At 47.9% G+C, this 17,787-nt stretch overlaps 1 protein-coding gene across 3 annotated transcripts; it reads right to left on the bottom strand.

The window, feature by feature from the left end:
* Positions 1-4,501: 4,501 nt before the first annotated feature.
* LOC132911494 (polycomb group protein Psc-like) lies at positions 4,502-17,402 on the bottom strand. 3 transcript variants are annotated; one of them, XR_009659014.1, is made up of 5 exons: positions 13,666-14,930; positions 11,671-11,811; positions 10,640-11,241; positions 8,500-10,416; positions 4,502-8,443 (listed from the first exon to the last, which is right to left on the bottom strand). XR_009659014.1 is itself a non-coding variant. In XM_060968155.1 (4 exons), the coding sequence occupies exons 2-4, from the start codon at positions 11,786-11,788 to the stop codon at positions 8,620-8,622; spliced, it is 2,517 nt and encodes an 838-aa protein (XP_060824138.1). In that variant the 5' UTR covers positions 11,789-11,811; positions 17,288-17,402; the 3' UTR covers positions 4,502-8,619. The 3 variants fall into 3 exon arrangements, 2 of the variants coding, with proteins under 2 accessions (XP_060824138.1, XP_060824137.1); XM_060968155.1 differs by lacking the exon at positions 13,666-14,930 and adding an exon at positions 17,288-17,402 and having other exon boundaries at positions 4,502-10,416; XM_060968154.1 differs by having other exon boundaries at positions 4,502-10,416.
* Between the last annotated feature and the right edge of the window lie 385 nt (positions 17,403-17,787).

Below are 17,787 nucleotides of genomic sequence, written 5' to 3'. Positions count from 1 at the left end.
CCAACATTTAATCACACGTCCGTATCCCTTTCTTACCGTGTCCAAACGTCGCAGGCTACTGTTACCTAGTGTTCGTACACTTTCGTGCAACTTTTCCATTTACAGTAAAACTTTGTTCGCATAATTCGTAATTTATATAATTGGAGTTGTCATAACAGGATTCCACCGATTCTCTCGACTACTTGTGATATTTCGTTCGTGTAATAGGACTTCACGTTCACGTTCGAACAAGCGAATACTCGCCAACTTACATAGGCCAGTCCAATTAGTCGGCCATTGATTAAAATTAAAATTTAAAATGATTAAAACGAAGATCTACCGTATATACGAGTGTTCGACTCTGATTCTTCGGACTCGAGCTGCTGTTACGCTGGATGGAGTCAGAACGATCGAACGTCCGATAGATTCTCGTGCATATAACTTGGATCTGCGGATGCTTCGGTCGTCGGAACGACAGTTTGTTTTCTGGTAATAATCGTAGCTTTATTCTTCGGTCGGATGACATGTACGAAAACGAGAAGACGAGAAGCAAAGTTTGGCTCGGACAGGTCTCGAAGGACCGAAAAGATTTGAAAGCAAACTCGAGATAACGGTATAGCTCGGTCCCATCGGCTGATTGTTTGCCTGTTTGGTCTAACAATTTGCGACTTTTCTGCTCCGGAGGGTCAATTTTCTCACGATGAACGAAGGTTGGAAAGTCGGCATGGTACAGAAACAGGCGACAGGTCATAAATTATCGCGAACACATGCAAATATATTCGTTCTCGAATCGCGTCCCCATCTGCGTACCTAAGTGTCCGAATGCGAGTCTTCGTGTGCAAGTACAGCGTACAGATCTCCGTGACGTGCACCCGCTCGCTATTTGCACGTACGCCGCGCTTGCGCCGTCGAATAATCTTTCAATCCGCCAACGCTTTCGTCTCACCAGGGACACCGGAGCACGTCACCATCCTCGAGATCATCGTTAAAAATTCAACGACGTCGGCCTTAGAAAAATGTATCGCTCGGCAGCAGCGCGTAACAGTTTCGGCGGATGATCGGCGATGATGTCGGTGGCAGGACCATGTGAATTCGCAATATCGTTAGAACGGATCGCCAACGGTTGGAGATCCGATGACACGGGTCTTGATGATAAAATGGACGAACATCTTGTGAACGATATACGCGGAAAACGAACGTTACGCAACGTGTTACGAAAGACTGGAGAATTCGGCTGGTTAGATCGATGAGAACCAAAATGGCGGTAATACAGCGATAGTGGAGGAGCTGGTTTCGTAAGTTGCAAACGGAAGAGCTAATCGTTTGGAAAGTTTAGAACGTAGGTATGCGAGTACGATGTATTAAGACGAAGCCGGCGGCGCCGTCTTTGTCGAGCATTCAATGCACCGTGACAATATGCATAATTAATCTCTATGCCGAACAATGAGTACGTTCGCATTCGTGCAACGCTGCATCGATGCGTTGCATCGGCTTTCCAGCGAAAGAAAGATTCCACCAACTGGATGTTACGGTACGCGAACGTTTTTAAATTCGCGGAGGGTCAAGGTTCGAGAAGTCCGCGAGGCAAGTCGGATTCCAGAGAAGAGATCGCCGGTGAAAAACCGATGACGAATCTCGGATGACGAGGAAATATTAATTACGGGCGTTTTTAATTACACCAGTCAGCTATGAGGCAACTAACAGCATACTCCCACCACGGCAATCGACCTTCCAATCCTGACACTCCCTGGGTGTACTTTAAGAACCGTTCCCCCTTCTACCGCTTCCCAAACAGTTGGAGGATGCCGACAAAAATATTCGCATGGTGCGTGTGCGTTCCCTTCCCCTCGAATCATCGAGCCCTACAGATCTCCCCTCTGGCATACATGGTTCGAAAACAGCGGCCGTAGGCTTCCTCCCGAAGCTTTCTCTGGAAGGATCCCTTGGAGGGCTATCCCCACCAGCAGTACTTGGACGGATGGTCGGTCGTTTAGCTGTGGAACGCGGCTGGAATCACGAGCGAATGAGACGCCGCTAGATGGGCTCCGTAGCTGTCTCTTCCTTTGATCCTTTCTCCGCTTCCTCGGCTCGTTCTTTGTCGATCGTTCCGCGAATCGTTCCCTTCTTCGTGCATAGAACCTGTAGGTGATACGTGGGCGGCCCGATCTCAACATTTAGTCGGAGGATATACATTGGTATACGTATACAGGATCCCCAGTGAGCCTGCGCTGCGTTATCGGTCGATATACGCTTTTGGGAAATTTTCCACGTGTTTCGTGGAGCCGCGTGACGCCGATTCTCCTTCGTTCGCCTCCTGCTACTCCACCTATTTGCGTGTGCCGATCGAAAACGAGTCATTAAGGTTCTCTGCCACTCCCTCGTACAACGTTTCGCGAACGAGGGTTGCTCTATCCAACTTGCCTACTTTATCATATTACCGATTTAGCAAAATCATTCGCATTCCGCGTATCTTTCAGTTAATTTTACCTCGCACCAACGATTCTGTTTGCAGCCGTAAATCGTCGACATGTCGATTACCGGTCCTACGAGTAACGACAGTCAGCTTGCTGAAAACAGCTGTTTCGAAAATATTTTTCACCAAGGTCAAGAAAACGATCCATCGATCGATTCGTTAACGCGTTCGAGTCCGCGGTAGGTGCCAGCGCCAGCCTGAACGGCGGCATCCTACGATCGCCTACGTGCAATCCTGTCGCAGACGGCCACGCCGTTTCGATAAACGGCCTACAAAGCCGTCGGAGGGGACGGGCCGATGCTTACATTCCCTGGAGCCCCTCCTGACATCGACTGTACGTGGGTACATTATTCATTCTCTACTACATTCGGCAGCAGGAGGGTGCGGACGAGTGTGTGCGTATCCCTCGTAGTCGATGACACGACATGCACTCGCGTCTCGTTTCTATGTGTGCCGTTCGTACAGATACGCGTGTACGTTTTCTCTCTTTTCCGACGCATCTGTCTTCCTCTGTCCCACCCTTCCCTTTCCTCCGTGTTTCTCCTTCTTCGTCTACCTTTCTACCTATACGGCCATCCTTTTTTCTCTTCGTTTACATCCGATTCATACCGTCTCGCTTGCGCTTTCCCCGCTTTCTTTTTTTACTTTACCTATCCTCCCCTTCTTATCCCTCTGTCTCTTTCCTTCAGCCCCCTCTCTGTTCATCCACCCCTCGTCGGGTATTTCCGTCCCCCTTTTTCCTTTTCTTTCGCCTCTCTCTCTCTCTCTTTTATTCATGTTCGATGCGAGCTTGTACGCGCAAACAGAAGCCAGTAAAAGGATAGCTCGGTGGGACGGAGGGCGACAAGGGCAGGCCACGACGGAACGGCAGGTTCGGTGGAGGGATCGAAGAGGTGGCGGCATTAGTGCGACCGACCGGGGCCACAGGGTGCGAGAAGAAAAGAGGGAGACCGAAATCGGAAGAGCGTCAAGGAGAAAGAAGGAGAAGCGGGTTATTAGAGAGAGAAAGATGCGATTACCTCGATAGGCTGTAGCACACGATGCGCAGGGACAGGGTCGGTTAGGGCTCGGTGATCGTGCCATTATCCTCTACGGGGACCGACCTTCCGCCTCGTGTACAAACGGCTCGCTCTAGGCACGCTCACCCCTCTTCACTTCCGACGCTCACGACGCACTTCCCTGGGGGAGCTTGTAGCCAATCAGCGATCGAGTTTCCGTGGCCCGCGGCCGCAGGCTCACTCCACGTCTCCCGTACCTAATGTAGGTTGTCGAAGGTAGGCATCCTTTGTACCCTCCTTGTCTTCGTACCTTCGTTCCCTACCACCAACCGAGCCGAAGGTAACGAAGGTCATTTACAGGGCCCTGTACAGTATTCGCGTTCTCTCTCATTTTCCTCTTGTTTCTTACACCGGTGGTCGCTAAACCGATCGGCAAACCAAAGCATCCTTCCAGGTAGTCGATATAACTTGCCAGGGTACTGTAACTTTTCTAAATCCCTCATTTCCGCCATTTCACTGGGGAACCCTTTTCGTAATTAATTTCGAGGATCGTTTATGGGACGCCCGGCCTCCGTAATTACCAAGCTTTCTTGACCCATTCTACTTATTTCGTCCTATCGGTATTCCCCGATGTCCCTCGAAAATTTGCTAAGATTTTGTTAGATCGGTTAATGACTCGTTTTCTATCGTATTGGTATTTACGAACGATTTATATCGTTGGACTATTTTTTACGTTTACGATGTTCCAGCAGCTGTGTACTTACCTCGCTCGAAGGGCTGCTTGGTTCCATCCGAACGCAAAAATGGCGCGTATGTGGAGGAGACATCGAATTAACACTTGTATCGTGAAGAACTAAATGGTTCAGCTGTCTGTCTTTGCGTAATTTCTAAATCACGTTTAATTGAACGTATCGCGCGAACGCTGGCACGATAAAATTCGCCAATCTTCTAAGTACGTTTCGATTGTTATTTTGTATAATCCACGTACTAGTCGCGCGATGTTCAACGGGTTAACGTTAAAGGAAGAGGACGAGGTAACACGTACGCTCGATTATGATTATACACATCACGATTTATTGACGAGCAATGGATCGTACACTTCATGTAACATGATTCTCAAAAACAATTTTAACAAAACATCAAAGTAAACGCTAGCTAATTAGCGATAACAAACATTGCCGATTACTATTCGTCGGCAAGATGTAAGGCGACGTTTTTAAACGCGCACAACCTCGCGATAATGACATGGATAATTAGATACTCGAACGATCAATGATATTAGATATATAAGTAGGTAGTAAGTAATATACGCGCTTATAGCCTGGGTTATTTTGCTCACTTAATCTACGGTAATTTTCGATTTTCTTCCTGTCGATTTTGATAAAACGCAATACGCACGCCGCTTCGTTTACATCTTCCAGTCGCTCGAAAGTTCAATCATAACGGTCGAGTGGCGCGCAATGCTTGAAAGAAAAATCAGCAATCCTAGGACCGTTTTGTAAGCGACAACGAAAAAGTTTCGTAAAGTGTTAAATGAAAGGTAGAAGATGAAGAACGAAGAAGGTTTGGAATATTTGAACAACTGTATTCTCAGTGATTATTGACGTTCTTTGTTCGATTACAACTCACAGCTTGTTTATTATGGAAATACTGTATTGCATTATACGTTTAATATTTATGAGAATGGACATTGATAATAACTGCGTTGATTACTTGTAGTATACTATTTCATCAAGTTATCGTGGAAATATCTTCGAAGTACAACCGATTACGTTTATCATTACAATCCTACGGTTTCCAAACAAAAGGTTCACGTAATTGCGACGAACGATTTCGCGATGATAAAATATAACTTGTTCCGTTTTCTTATTAATTTCAATAACTTGGTTTAAAATGCGAAACATTCGCATAAGCTTTTTGATCACAAAGACGCGATTTCGTTTTCCTTTTGCCTCTTCTTTTCAGACGTTCTATGCTTACGATACGTCATCTGTTTATTTTCTTCCAAGGGGCACATTAGTTTCAAGCAATGTCCTCAAGATATTCCAAGTTGGAAAGGATTCTTGATCCCTTGTCGTGGCGCAGCTATCTATTCTTCTGCGCGTTAAAGTCTTTTCGAACTGTAACTTTAGATACGATACATAACGATTCGTGTTGTTAACAAGTACACGAACGTTGCTCCAAACAATGGGTTAATATTTCAAGTAGAACTTACGTAGGTATAGTCACATGGCTGCTATTCAACTCTTGCAACAAATCAGATATTAAAATCTTCGCAGTCTTCGTGGGCTACGTTAATCGCTTTCGTAAACCATCGGTTCGAACGAACATTGTCTTACTAGTTGTTCAACGTGGGCATTTTATAATTGGCGGATCGATGGATAAAATTACGATCGATCGTGATGGTTGAACGTAACGTGATTCCGTTTAAAAAGGCCGTAGAAAAATAATATGTAAAAATCTGGGTCCCTTTTACTTCACCGTAAATCCTAACGAACTGTGACTCTAATGTAATCCTCGTTTTCCTAAACTGGCAGTTTTTTTTTTCTTTTTTTTTTTTGATTATTAGCTAATTCAAAAATCGCGTGGTTCCCTTTTTTTTTTTAAATGTCGTCGACCACGCGTAACCATGTAACTAATCGATGCAAATTTCCTAACCGATTCGAACGTCCGACTTCGTCGCGAATCGTGGGTATCGATATTCTCCATTGTTTCTCCGCACTCGTTGGCACCGTTCCCCTATTTTCAGTATTTATCTCGACTAGACGTTTAAAACTCTTACTTTTACATACCCACCTTGACTCTCATTCGACCATCGACATACATCTTTTTTACGCAACGTGTACGCTCGATCGATGTGCAATACCGGAAACGCTGAATTATTCTGATCGTTCGAGTAGGATTTGGATTCCTAGTAAACGTTTCGTTTAAAATTTCTTTGAAATCATCGTGTTCATCTTTATTGCTGTCCTTGTACGAACAGGAGCAGTCTGTACAAATTCCGATACAGCATTAAAAATCGCCATATATCACGCACAACGAGCTTACAACGCACTCGATGTTATTCTTTATCCGAAGGTTTTCAAAAAACCGCTTGATCGTATCGATCTCGGACGATAATACCTACAATATATTATTCATAAATCAGTAACAGCGATATGAGTTTATACGTCTTCGTAGAATAAAAACTCCCTTAATATCATAGGATACGACTTACGAGTGGTAGGTACGTATTTTTCATATTTAAACTTCCAATTGAAAACGATACACCTCGATACGAAGAATCGAGTGTACATTACAAGGATTTTACAAAGCTCCTCGAAGCTTCTCACCTAATTTTTTTAAAGGGTTGCCCGTTGTTATATGTATTACTAGCATGTTCCCCTCTTTCTTTGTTTTTTCTTTTTTTTTTCTTCTTCTTCTTTTTTTTCTTTTTACCACGAAATTATAATCGGCCTTCTATCGCAATAAATCGCACGTAATATATTATATCATAATAGACGATAATTAAATTGCACTAGTACATTGCACACGTTCTCTGGCGTTCTTTGGCATCTCTATGAAGTACATATTTCTCTAAGGTTCTAAAAAAGGAAGGACAACACGTGGGGACAAGAAAGTTTATCCTTCATCCATCCGCCGTTCCATTCTAACCATTCATCCGCTATCCTTGTCTCTACATCCCTTAACCATACGTTATGCTACGTCTAATATATCTCTGTCAGGCGTTGTGCCATTGCCAATAAAGCGGATCCGCCAAATTGCCGACTCTTTCCGCAAATTAATTTGTCAGCCTGGCCACAAGTAGGTATACTAATTTGCATTTAATGGTTGATCATAGACAGACACACACGTACATACATGCATTACAAACATACCGCCATTGTTTCTCATTTGAGAGGAAAAGACACAGGGTAACACCTGTGTGTGTGTGTGTGTGTAATTTGTTTTGTCGCTATTTTTTTCTTCTCTTTTAATGTCAAACATTCTGTACCAGACGATCTTCTTTTAGTCTTGTTCATTTTGAAAAAAGTATCTAATAGAATATATTTACTCGCGCTGTATTAAATGTCACAATCATTCTATCACTTTCACCTCTCAAGCTGGCGCTCTAGTTTATGCTACCGGGTGTACCATGTGTCTTTACACCCACACGAAACTCATCACGTTTTACGAAACATTATAGGAAGCGGGGGAAAATATATGGTAACGTACAGCCTTTGGATTGGTCACGTAGGAATCTTATTTCCGTAAGAGCGTCTTCTAAATCTAATAACAGGAAGTGGTAATATCGTGCGATTTGGTCAGCTTCTCCGATCTTAAGCAGCTGTTTAAATGAAGCGACATGTCACAAAAAATAACGACGCAGGCTATGACAAGTACTTTGAACTTTACGCGAGAACCAAACCTAAATCTAACTCCCATGTCGCGAAAATCCTGCAGAATGTCGTCGTTTTTATCGCCCGATTCGATGACACTAGGGTCGGTTCTAAACCTAAACCTCGAACCGTTTCACCATTTGCGTTTGACGATTCGTTCAGCGTGGAAGTAAAACTAAAATAAAAGCCTAGAAAGTAAAAGCTGTGCAAGCTGTGACCAGACAATAACGCTGAATGAGAAAACGCGTAATTATAGAAGGATTCACCTCGCGGTCGATTATTCGCATAACTTTGTGGATTGCGAGTCAGATACTTGGACGCAACGTAAGGGCGATCGACATTTCGTTGCTTCACCTAATTGAGATTCAACGAATTTATTCAGTTACTCTTTAAAGCGATTAAGCAGCGAAACGCTGGCCGGCCGCTTCGCGCCGATCGGATTAGTATTAACCCAACCTAGTCTGAAAATTAAAGCCAGGTTATTCGTAAAGAGGAAAATCTTTCAAAACGCCGAAATCACCGGAGAGGATGCTTCTCGTCGACAACTTGATCGCTTTAGCTGCAGTGGACGAGTTCGTAAAAATAAAAACGGCGAAGCGAAATAAAAAATTGTACTTGCGACACATTTTTTTTCGCGATAGGTTGCTCATTCTTGGTGACGATTTTTAACGCATTAAAGTTGGAAAAAGATCAGAGACACCGACCAGATTGTTGGCTATTACCATAGGAAGTGGTAAAAAAGAATGGAGGATACACAGGAGGATAGCTCGTACTGTTAGCGGAGAAAGAATTACGGTGGCTGTTGCGAGGCAGAATTGAAGTAACTGACTCTTTGATTCCTATATTGCGACGCGACCACAGCCTGAGGATTAGGAATGTGCCTGATACTCAAGTTTGGTTTGATTTTCATTCCGAAACCGGAGATTCTATGATGAGGTTGCGGTATTCGCAGAGCGACTTTGCTGGCGAGGTTGGCAGAGTTGAGTACCAAAGGTTCGATCGAATTCTCGTCGGTGATGCAGCTGCTTAACAGGGACACAGCCGCGTCGGAAAGTGTCATTAGATTGGAGTCTTGACCTCGTCGTTGCTCCCCGTCTTTCGCTTTTCCTCTTAGTAAGTTTCCTGTCGGGATCGATGGTCGCGATGGCCTTGGTTTTAACAAGGTCAGGGAACAGGACGACGAGGACGACGACGACGACGACGATGACGACGACGACGACGACGACGACAAAGAGGACGAAGGTGAAGAGGACGAGGACGAGGAAGGGGACGAGGAATAATTACCGACAGATAAATTCGCAGATAAATCGAGAACGTTATTGTGAACCGCTCCACCGCTGCTTAGATCCAGCGGGATCTCGTATTTGGAATTGTTCGGTTCTAAAATGGCGCTCGACGTGGCAAAACCGGAAGGCTTGGCGACGCGCAGTGGCGCTAGTGGTGGCGGGCCTTTCTTTTTCGGAGGGGCGCTGACCTGAATGGGTGCAGAATGTTGTTCCTCTTTCGTCTTCGACATTGTTTTCAACGTGTCGCGCATCTGTTTCTCAGCCAGCAAGCTTCTCACACGATTCGCTTTACTTTCGCGCAATTGTTTCTCGAGTTTCTCTCTGTTCAAGTTATCCATCTTCTCCCCGTTGTTTTGCACGCGTTGCTTCGCTTTATCCTGGAAATTGTCGCTGGTTTCGTTCACGGCTACCAGACCCAATCTTCGAAGAATCTCCTCGTCCTTCTTCGGACGTTCTGGTTCAACCTGTTCCACTCTTTTCACGATTTCCGGCACGGTTTCTTCCTTCTTCGACGATGGTCTACAACTCTGCGGTATGCTTCTTTGATCCACCTTATCGGCCGAGGTGGAAGTATCCTCCGTCGAAGGAGAAGTTATATTTTGTGCGATTCGAACGACCTCGTCGGGTATGCTGTCTATAATTTCTTCGATCGTCTCCTCTGTCTCTCTGAGGTTCTCTTTCGTAACGGCACCTTCCCCTGGAGCCACCAACGCGCCTGTCGATCGTTGCTGATTTATCGTCGTGGCTTTGATCTTTTCTCGTCTAACGGCTCTCATCTGCAACAATTTCTCTTTTGCCTGGCCGGTCGCGCTGCTCGACGTGATTCTCGGTGGACACGGGGTCAACCGAACCTTCAGTTTCAATAGATCCTCCCGCGGCGTGGTGGTGATCTCAGCGATCACTCGTTTGTTTCGTCGTTTCCTGTGCTTGTGGTGTTCCAGCTTCGTCAAGTCTTTGGTCTTGGAACTCTCCGGTGCGTGATTGTTTTGTATCGGTACGAGATTAGGAGTCCTCATAACCGGAGTCACTTTGCACCTTGGTTTCTTCGCCTTCGGTTCCTTGTCGCGTTCCAAATTGGTCTTCAAGGATCGAGGGGGTACGTTGCTGCTTTCTAAAATCCTACGAGCCTCGACATCGCACTCCTGCGGTGGCTTGGGGCTCGGCGGTGGTGTCGGCGGCCTCTGAATATTTTCCATGGTCGCGGTATCCTCGGTCGTTTCGTTGTTGAAGGAACTGTCGCTCGATTCAGGAATAACAACCTCCCTGCGCGTAATGCGATAAAACAGCTGCATGGGTGCTTCCTGCAAAGTCAAAATTATCGCTTCCCCTATGGTATCTTGCAGCATCACGAGAGTTCTAAATACGACTGACGCAATAGGAAATGATTATGACTATCGCGAGGTAGACGATCGACCTCTACCGTGCGACCATGAGTAACCGACGAACACGATGCGAAAGGAAAGTAAATTATGGGCTCGCTAAATAACAGGGCAGAAGGGGTAAATGATAGGGGAAGAAACTCACTCTTTTCCAGTCGAATATGCAGGCGAGGTCCAGTAGAGTCCACGATTGGTCCAGTACCATCGTTTTCGTGCTACTACGCCGATTCTCGTCGCTCTTCTCGCAGAGAATCTCGATTTTGTTGACGGTCGACCCGTAAGAATTCGCTTCCTCCCATCCTCTCTTCAGCATCAACAATCGCACCAGGTGACGAACCGTCACTCCTGCCGGACATTTGAGATACCGCGTGCTTCGAACCTTGATCGGGTCCTCGTGTTTCGTTTGATCGGTATTGTTCGTTCGGTGTCGTGACCCGACACGGTTCTCCGGCTCGCGAGCGACCGCCTCCTCTTCCGGTTCGTCGAGCTCGCACAAGCTCAGGCTGACGAAATCGTCCAAGGTTAAGTCTAGGGCACCCAATGGAAGGGCTAAAGGTGGGCATTGCGGATTGACCAGCCGGAAATGACGCCTTCGTTCGAGCTCCGACCGGAAGAGGCCGGGTACCACGAGATACACCAGTCGTTGTAGCTTTACGTCCGGCAAGAGCGGCGGAGACGTTGCGACATTGCATACGGGACACGCTCTGGCACCACTGCTCAACCGTCTGACTATGCAACCTCTGCAAACTGAACATCCTTCGACTCGTACCTAGTTTATATTCCACGCGTGTTCTTTCCGATGTTTAATTACGCTCGTTCCATCGCGAACGCGGAATCTTCGCGTTCGGAAAATGTCCGTTCGTCGGGAGAATATTAGAACGAAGAGCGGCAGCGGTTAGTCACCCTTCACGAATTTAGCCACCCTGCCAGAGGGGCGGACGAAGCGGATAGACTATTTCACGCACGCGAAGTAGATACGGCCGTCGTCATTTGGCGTCGTCACCGAACGATATTCATCGACGACTTTGCTACGTTACAGCCTTTTTCTCATGCAAATTAATGTTAACGAGCCGATGAAACTCGAGTCAGATAAGCGAAAATCGTACGATGACCGGCGACGAGTAACGAGACGGGACGAGCGTTACTACGGGACACAGAATTGAAAGAAATACTAACAAGAATGCAGACATTCCACGAGAGTCGTTGCGTCTACGAGGTAGCCTCTGCAGAGAGGACACACGATATGTTCGTTCAAGTCTTTAACCAGCGGCTTCTCCCTCTCCTTTGCCTCCATGTCGTTAGTCGGTTCTGAAACAGCTGTGCCATTCGGATTGTTAATCCACGGGACCAAAGAGCAACGATTAGATGCTTTTTTTAAATTAACTGCGCAGCGTGCTGTCGTCGCCGTACGCGTCGCACGGAATCATAATTCACGCCTGCGTAAAAAATTTCCACGCATTGTCGCGATTCGTCGTACGCGACAGCGAGTCGAATCGGTGATCGCCGATCTCCGGCTTATCTAAAATTAAATCGCGTAACGTTACGCGTTAATATACCGACGTGCGCGATATCGATGCGCGTTCTAATAACGGTCGGAGGATTCCGAAATGCAGGTAGCCGCGCGCACTAGCTCGAGGGGGGAAACGCACGCACGTAATCGCGTTAAGATACGTTCGAAGCGGCGATTTCCATTTACGCGAGACTCGTGCGTACCGTCGATATATTTAGAATAATGAAATATCTCGTGAAATGCAAGGGGGGAGAAACGAGTTACGCCGGGGCTTTAAGGTCTATCTCTTAAAGGGGATGGTTTCTCTTCCCTTTCTCCAATCCGTGTCTATCCGTGCAACGGATATTCGATAATATTTTCGACCAGATATGGTTGCCACGTACGGTCTCGTTCACGACGAACATACGCGAGACGAGATTTAGTCGGTATCGCGCGAACGAATCTGATTTCGCGCGTGCTATGCTCTCGCGATCGGTTCGCGCGCGCGCCAGCGCTACGGCGCTGCTGCTGTAACAGCTTTTCGCGAATGGCCGTTAACCGGTGGCTAACGAGGAAGCGGCTTCCTATCAAGTTTCGTAGCCGTACGATGGCGGGAGATTTAGCAAGATTTCGTAGGCAACGAACGGGAAACGCGTTCGTCGAAGTATCGCGCGACGAGCAACGAGATCCTCGCGTGAAAGGTATACTTGACAGTGAAACCAGCTTAGTCACGCGATACGTTGGCTTGGAAAAACTAGGTTTTTAGAGCTCCCGCGTACAGATCTCCCGCGCGACAATAACAGAGGCCAAGTGTCACTGCGCATGGCTAACGAGCTCGAAGAAAGGAGGAAAGGCTCGACCACCTGCGTCGACGATATAGTCGACGGCTCCGCGTTCGTGTAATTTCGCTCTGCGAATGATCCGTCAAGGCCGGGAACGCGACAGAAAAGAGGTTGGTTTACGAGGAATGGTAAGAGTAATGAAGAACTTGGAGGAAAGGAGGAAAAAAGAAAGAGAGAGAGAGAGAGCGTGCAAGCGAGGGGCAAAGAGAGAGGGCGAGAGAGAGAGAGAGAGAGAGGAAGGACGAGTAGAAAGAAGGGCTTCTGCGTTCGAACTTGAGAAAGGTCTGGCGCCAAGCGAGCAGAGAGAGAGAGAAAGAGAGAGACCACCTAATTCGTTGATCGTCGTTGTTACGGATCGACACGATTCTTCAGAGAATCGCGATCTTCGTTCTTGGACTTGGAAATGTCCGCGCGATGCCGATCACGTCTCGCATGCTCGCGACGAATCGTCACGAGGCAACGTTTGATACGATCGAAGGAAGAAAGTAAATTGGACGGCGAGACGATAAAGAGAAAACGGGAGGAGAGATATAATAGAAAGAGCGGCGATGGAGAATCGCGAGGGTAAGCCGTCGTCGATAGGAGCGTTGCCACGGTAACATCGGTGGTTCGAGCGTTTTTGCTGGAACGTCGACGTATACCGGTCCGAGAGAGCACGGTAGCTATTGCAGGCAACAGGATCTCGCGGGTAGAGCATCGGCATCGCGGCGAGCAGCGGCGGTGTCCTATCTTCGGCGGAGGATCGCGAGTACCGAGCGTAGTACGGACTTGTTGGTCGATTCACGCGACTACCATACGTTTCGCAGGGCGGTATACAGAGGCTTACGTGTAGGTGCTTACCAGCGTAGCGAGAGAGATGGTCGCCGTGGCCAGCAGCGAGCTGCCGTCCCGGCTGGCAGCGGAACGTAGCAGCGGACGTGGCAACGACGGTGTTCTTGGTTGCCGTATCGCTTCTCGCGGTGCAGCGGGCGAAGAGAGGTGGCAACGCCGCTCCGTCCGTCGGCGTGCGGCGCCCCGAGGCTCTCTCTCGCGATAGCGCGCTCGTTGTCGTCGCTCACGCCGTCGCACTCCTCACCATGGTCGTCACGAACCCGTGACCGCGAGCAATCCTGATAACTTGCACGCCGCGAGCTACGTACCATCACGTCCCTGCTGCCTGCGAGCACAGCGCCGCGCACATGTCCGACGATTTCGACCCGATTCTCTCTTTTTCCTTTCCCCTTCCTTCCTTCCTTCCTTCCTTCCTTTCTTCCTTCCTTCCTTCCTTCCTTCCTTCCTTCTACGCTCTACTTCCCTCTCTTTCGTTTCTCCACTCGCTCTCCTCCGTCTATCTCTCTCCCCTTGCTCCTCCTTTCCTACGTTTTTCTTCTTTCCTCGATCGTTCTTCCTACGTGTTTACGTCGCCCCTACTCGCCGAACGAGGGAACAGAAAACGAAACTCGATCGTGCCTTTGTTATCCTCGTGCACCGCTTTCTTCCTCGATCCACGTCGTAACCGTCGTCGTTGCCGCGATTGTCCCGTCGACGACGTGGTTGTCGATCGACCGGTGGGTCGACAGGCGCGCGCGCGCGCTCTTGCCCGTGACGTTCCTTCTTTCTCTCGCTCTCGCTCTCCCCTCTTCGTCACCTTTTTCTCCGTCTCTGTCGCTCGATCTTCCCCTCCGCGCTGCCCTCCTCCTCCTCCACGAGGACTCACGGGGTCTTGTCTCGCGACTCGACGTAACGTAACCGCTCTCTCTGGCCACGACTCGATTCGGTGCACTCGGCCGACTCTCGAACGAGTGCGACGATGCACGATGATATCGGGGATCCGGTGGCGGCGGTGGCGGCGGAGGCGGCGGTAGAGGCCAACGAGAGAGTGTGTGCAGCGGTGGCGCCGAACTGCGGCGGTAGCCGCTGCCACTTTTCGATACGGTGCGATTAGAACGACGCTGCACGGAAACGACGGGAAGACACGGGCACTGTTCGTATCGACCCCGCCTAAACCCCGCCTCGCTGCGACGGAGCCGCACGAGCGACGCCGAGCGTCGGCGAGCGTCGACGAACCAGCCGGTTTCCTTTTCCGACTTCGTCCTTTTCGGTCGTTCCGACCTTTCCTCTTCTTCTTCAACACCCCTTCTCCTCCTCTTAGTACTCCGCTTACGTTTTCACCTTTCGCATCCCTCGATCGTCGGATTCGTCGATGAATTCATCGACCGATTCGTCGATCGATCGCACTCCTATCGTCCAGCGTTCGCTCGCAAGCTGCTAAAGAACCAACTGATCGATTCGAAGCTAGATCGACCGTAGATCGTCCCGCTTTTGTACACCGACGCGCGAAAGCAACGGTTCGTACCCGACGTATCTTCTTCGCCCTTTGCATCCTTTGTTTGCGAAAACGACGCTTTCTTCGTCCGCTACGAGGCAGCGGTGGATGCTTCAGCGGAGATTAGGACGCTCGAATAAACCGAAGCCAGCGCGTTTTCGAATCGAAAAGGAACGCGGTCGAAGTACAGGTACGCGCGTTTAATCGGCGCGAGGAACTCCATAGACCGTACGATGTCCCTTTCCATGTCGCTCTAATTACCAGATGCCTTTAATACGTTACGATCACGGTACATTCGACGTAAAAAGCCGCTTTCCAACAGTTACGGATCGCCATCCGTTTCCTGTGAAACATCGCAGGTATCTACAGCGACGAATCTGCGTGCGACATATACGTACGGACGTGACGGTGGTACTGCGTGCTAATAAATATGGGACACCGGTAACGAAGCTGCTTATTAAACGCGTTCGATCAGCGATTCGTCGAGGCCTCCGGTTTCGTAACTTCGGCCTGTGTGTCAAAGAAACGAGGCAATCGTGATTGGCAAACGAGGCAAACGTGGCTGCGCGATCGTAAAGGCGTTATTCTAGTTACGATAGCTACGCATACAAGCACGCCGTCTACCGATAACGCGCTACGAAAGTCACCGAACCGTATTCGAGAAATATCTTGCGCACCAACAGCGTGTCGCCCGCCGGCAGATCGCACGCTATTGTAAATTTAAATTGTTGCGCTATTTATAGAACGAATAACCTACGAGATGTCCCTGATTGGCCGCGCCGTGTACTTTTCTCGCGTTTCTCCGATTCTTTTCATTACCGATTCTCCCATCGTCGCGCGTTTTCTCGCACGATCTTTCTAGACGTTGCTCGCGTCTATCCGACTTGGACAAAACCCGACTTTAATTTTCTTTTCGACGAAGCGTCGTGAAAGGGCTTCGGTGTCGATTTCGGCGATGCGGGCTCGACGTCTCTAAGAGAGAATTTAGTGCACGACGCGACGTAACCGTGGAAAATCGTAGCGCCATACGGAACGTGGTTAGACGCTCGAGGTTCGTAGCTCTCGTTTTTCGGTAAGAGCGTCGACGATTTTTATTCGAAAGTACGATTTTAGCGCGAAAGCCGAGCGAAAAGAAGCACGGTTATGCGTGTACATCAGCGCGAGTACAGAGCAGAGGGGGAGAAAGAGAGAGAAGTACGAGAAGTCGACTGATCGATCGGCGGCGACGCGGTAGACCGCTTCATAACGACATCGCCTTGAAAAGAGACAGTCGCCGGGCGAACCCGGTTTTGCGTCCATCGAAGCAGCACGACTCTCTGGTCGATCGACGCTGATGGGCGGACGGATGGGCATGGTTATAGTTGGTAAAATGGCGCCAGGCTCCGTCCACTTTGACCACCCATACGACTGTGCGCAGTTGCGGCTCCGCCTGCAAACTGCGCGCGCTGCCTGCCTCGCACTTGTATCTTACGTCTCGAATCTCCGACGTACGCTGATCGTTTTAACTTTTTCGCTAATTTCTTTAACTTTAGATTTTCTCTTACGAAATTTCGTTGGAAAATATTAAATATTTTGGAGAGGAGAAACGGACGGCTTCGATATTTCACGAGTAAACGATAAACGCTTAAGAAGCGACACAGTCTCGTCAACGTACGAAATGGGACGATATACTGCACGTGGGACTATTTCGTGAAACTTAAGCGGCTGCTAAGCGGTTATGATAACAACGGATGCGTGTCCTGACTGTAAACGATACGATGAACTCGATACGTCCAAGTCAATCAATATATGCTATTTAGATTCCTACGAGTACACGCATTTCTTCGCATATTTCGTTCGTCGTAACGACCATTCGTTAGAGAACACGTATCCGCTGCGATCGTAACCTAACTTTCGCGATCCGATGGTTGAGTCATTTTCGACGCAGCAGGCTTAGCGCGATTCAACGTGTAACTTGCAGTTTTAGCTTTTATTTGCTCGACACTGATAGCGAGATGATTCAACAAATTTCAAATTTTCTTTTATCGAATAGAAAGTGTACGTTGTATTCCTAGCTTTGTCAGTTTGCAAGTTTTACGACAACGCTGACTCATTCTCAGGTATTATTTTGTTTAGTTAGTATAGCTATACCTTAGTTATTATAGTGGCATATCTTACCTACTATCGGTTCGATGATGTTCCAATGATTTACGACGATTTCTTTGTGGCCTGTGTTTCTTTCAAGAAAGCGTCTCCTCTATCGACAGTTCCTAAAAATAGTATCCTAAATCGACAGTTTTTCACTTACATCACAACCAATGGCTTTATTCTTTATCTGTGTAACGAAGATACTTGTGGGAGAAAATTGTACAAATTTGAATATATATATAATGAGTACGTGGGTTCGAACTGAACCTATCGTTGTACTTTCTTACTACGTAGTTCGCGATTCGCACTTCGAAGATTAATACGATAATTTTCACTGGAAAATCACTGATTACTCGGAAAGTCACGTTAATCGCGTGTCTAGACACTAAACTATGTATCGAATGCTGTCGCGACGGATCAGCTAGCTACATCTATTTATGCGATATTTAACCTCTCGCTCTACAATTTTAGTTCCGAACGTGGCCAAGAGAAAAAAGTGTTTGTCGCGTGTAATCTGAAGAACGTACGTT

Source organism: Bombus pascuorum, chromosome 10 (genome assembly GCF_905332965.1).
Source record: "Bombus pascuorum chromosome 10, iyBomPasc1.1, whole genome shotgun sequence".
Lineage (NCBI taxonomy): Eukaryota > Metazoa > Arthropoda > Insecta > Hymenoptera > Apidae > Bombus > Bombus pascuorum.
Note: the sequence above shows the minus strand (reverse complement) of the source record. Positions and strands in the feature narration are given on the sequence as shown.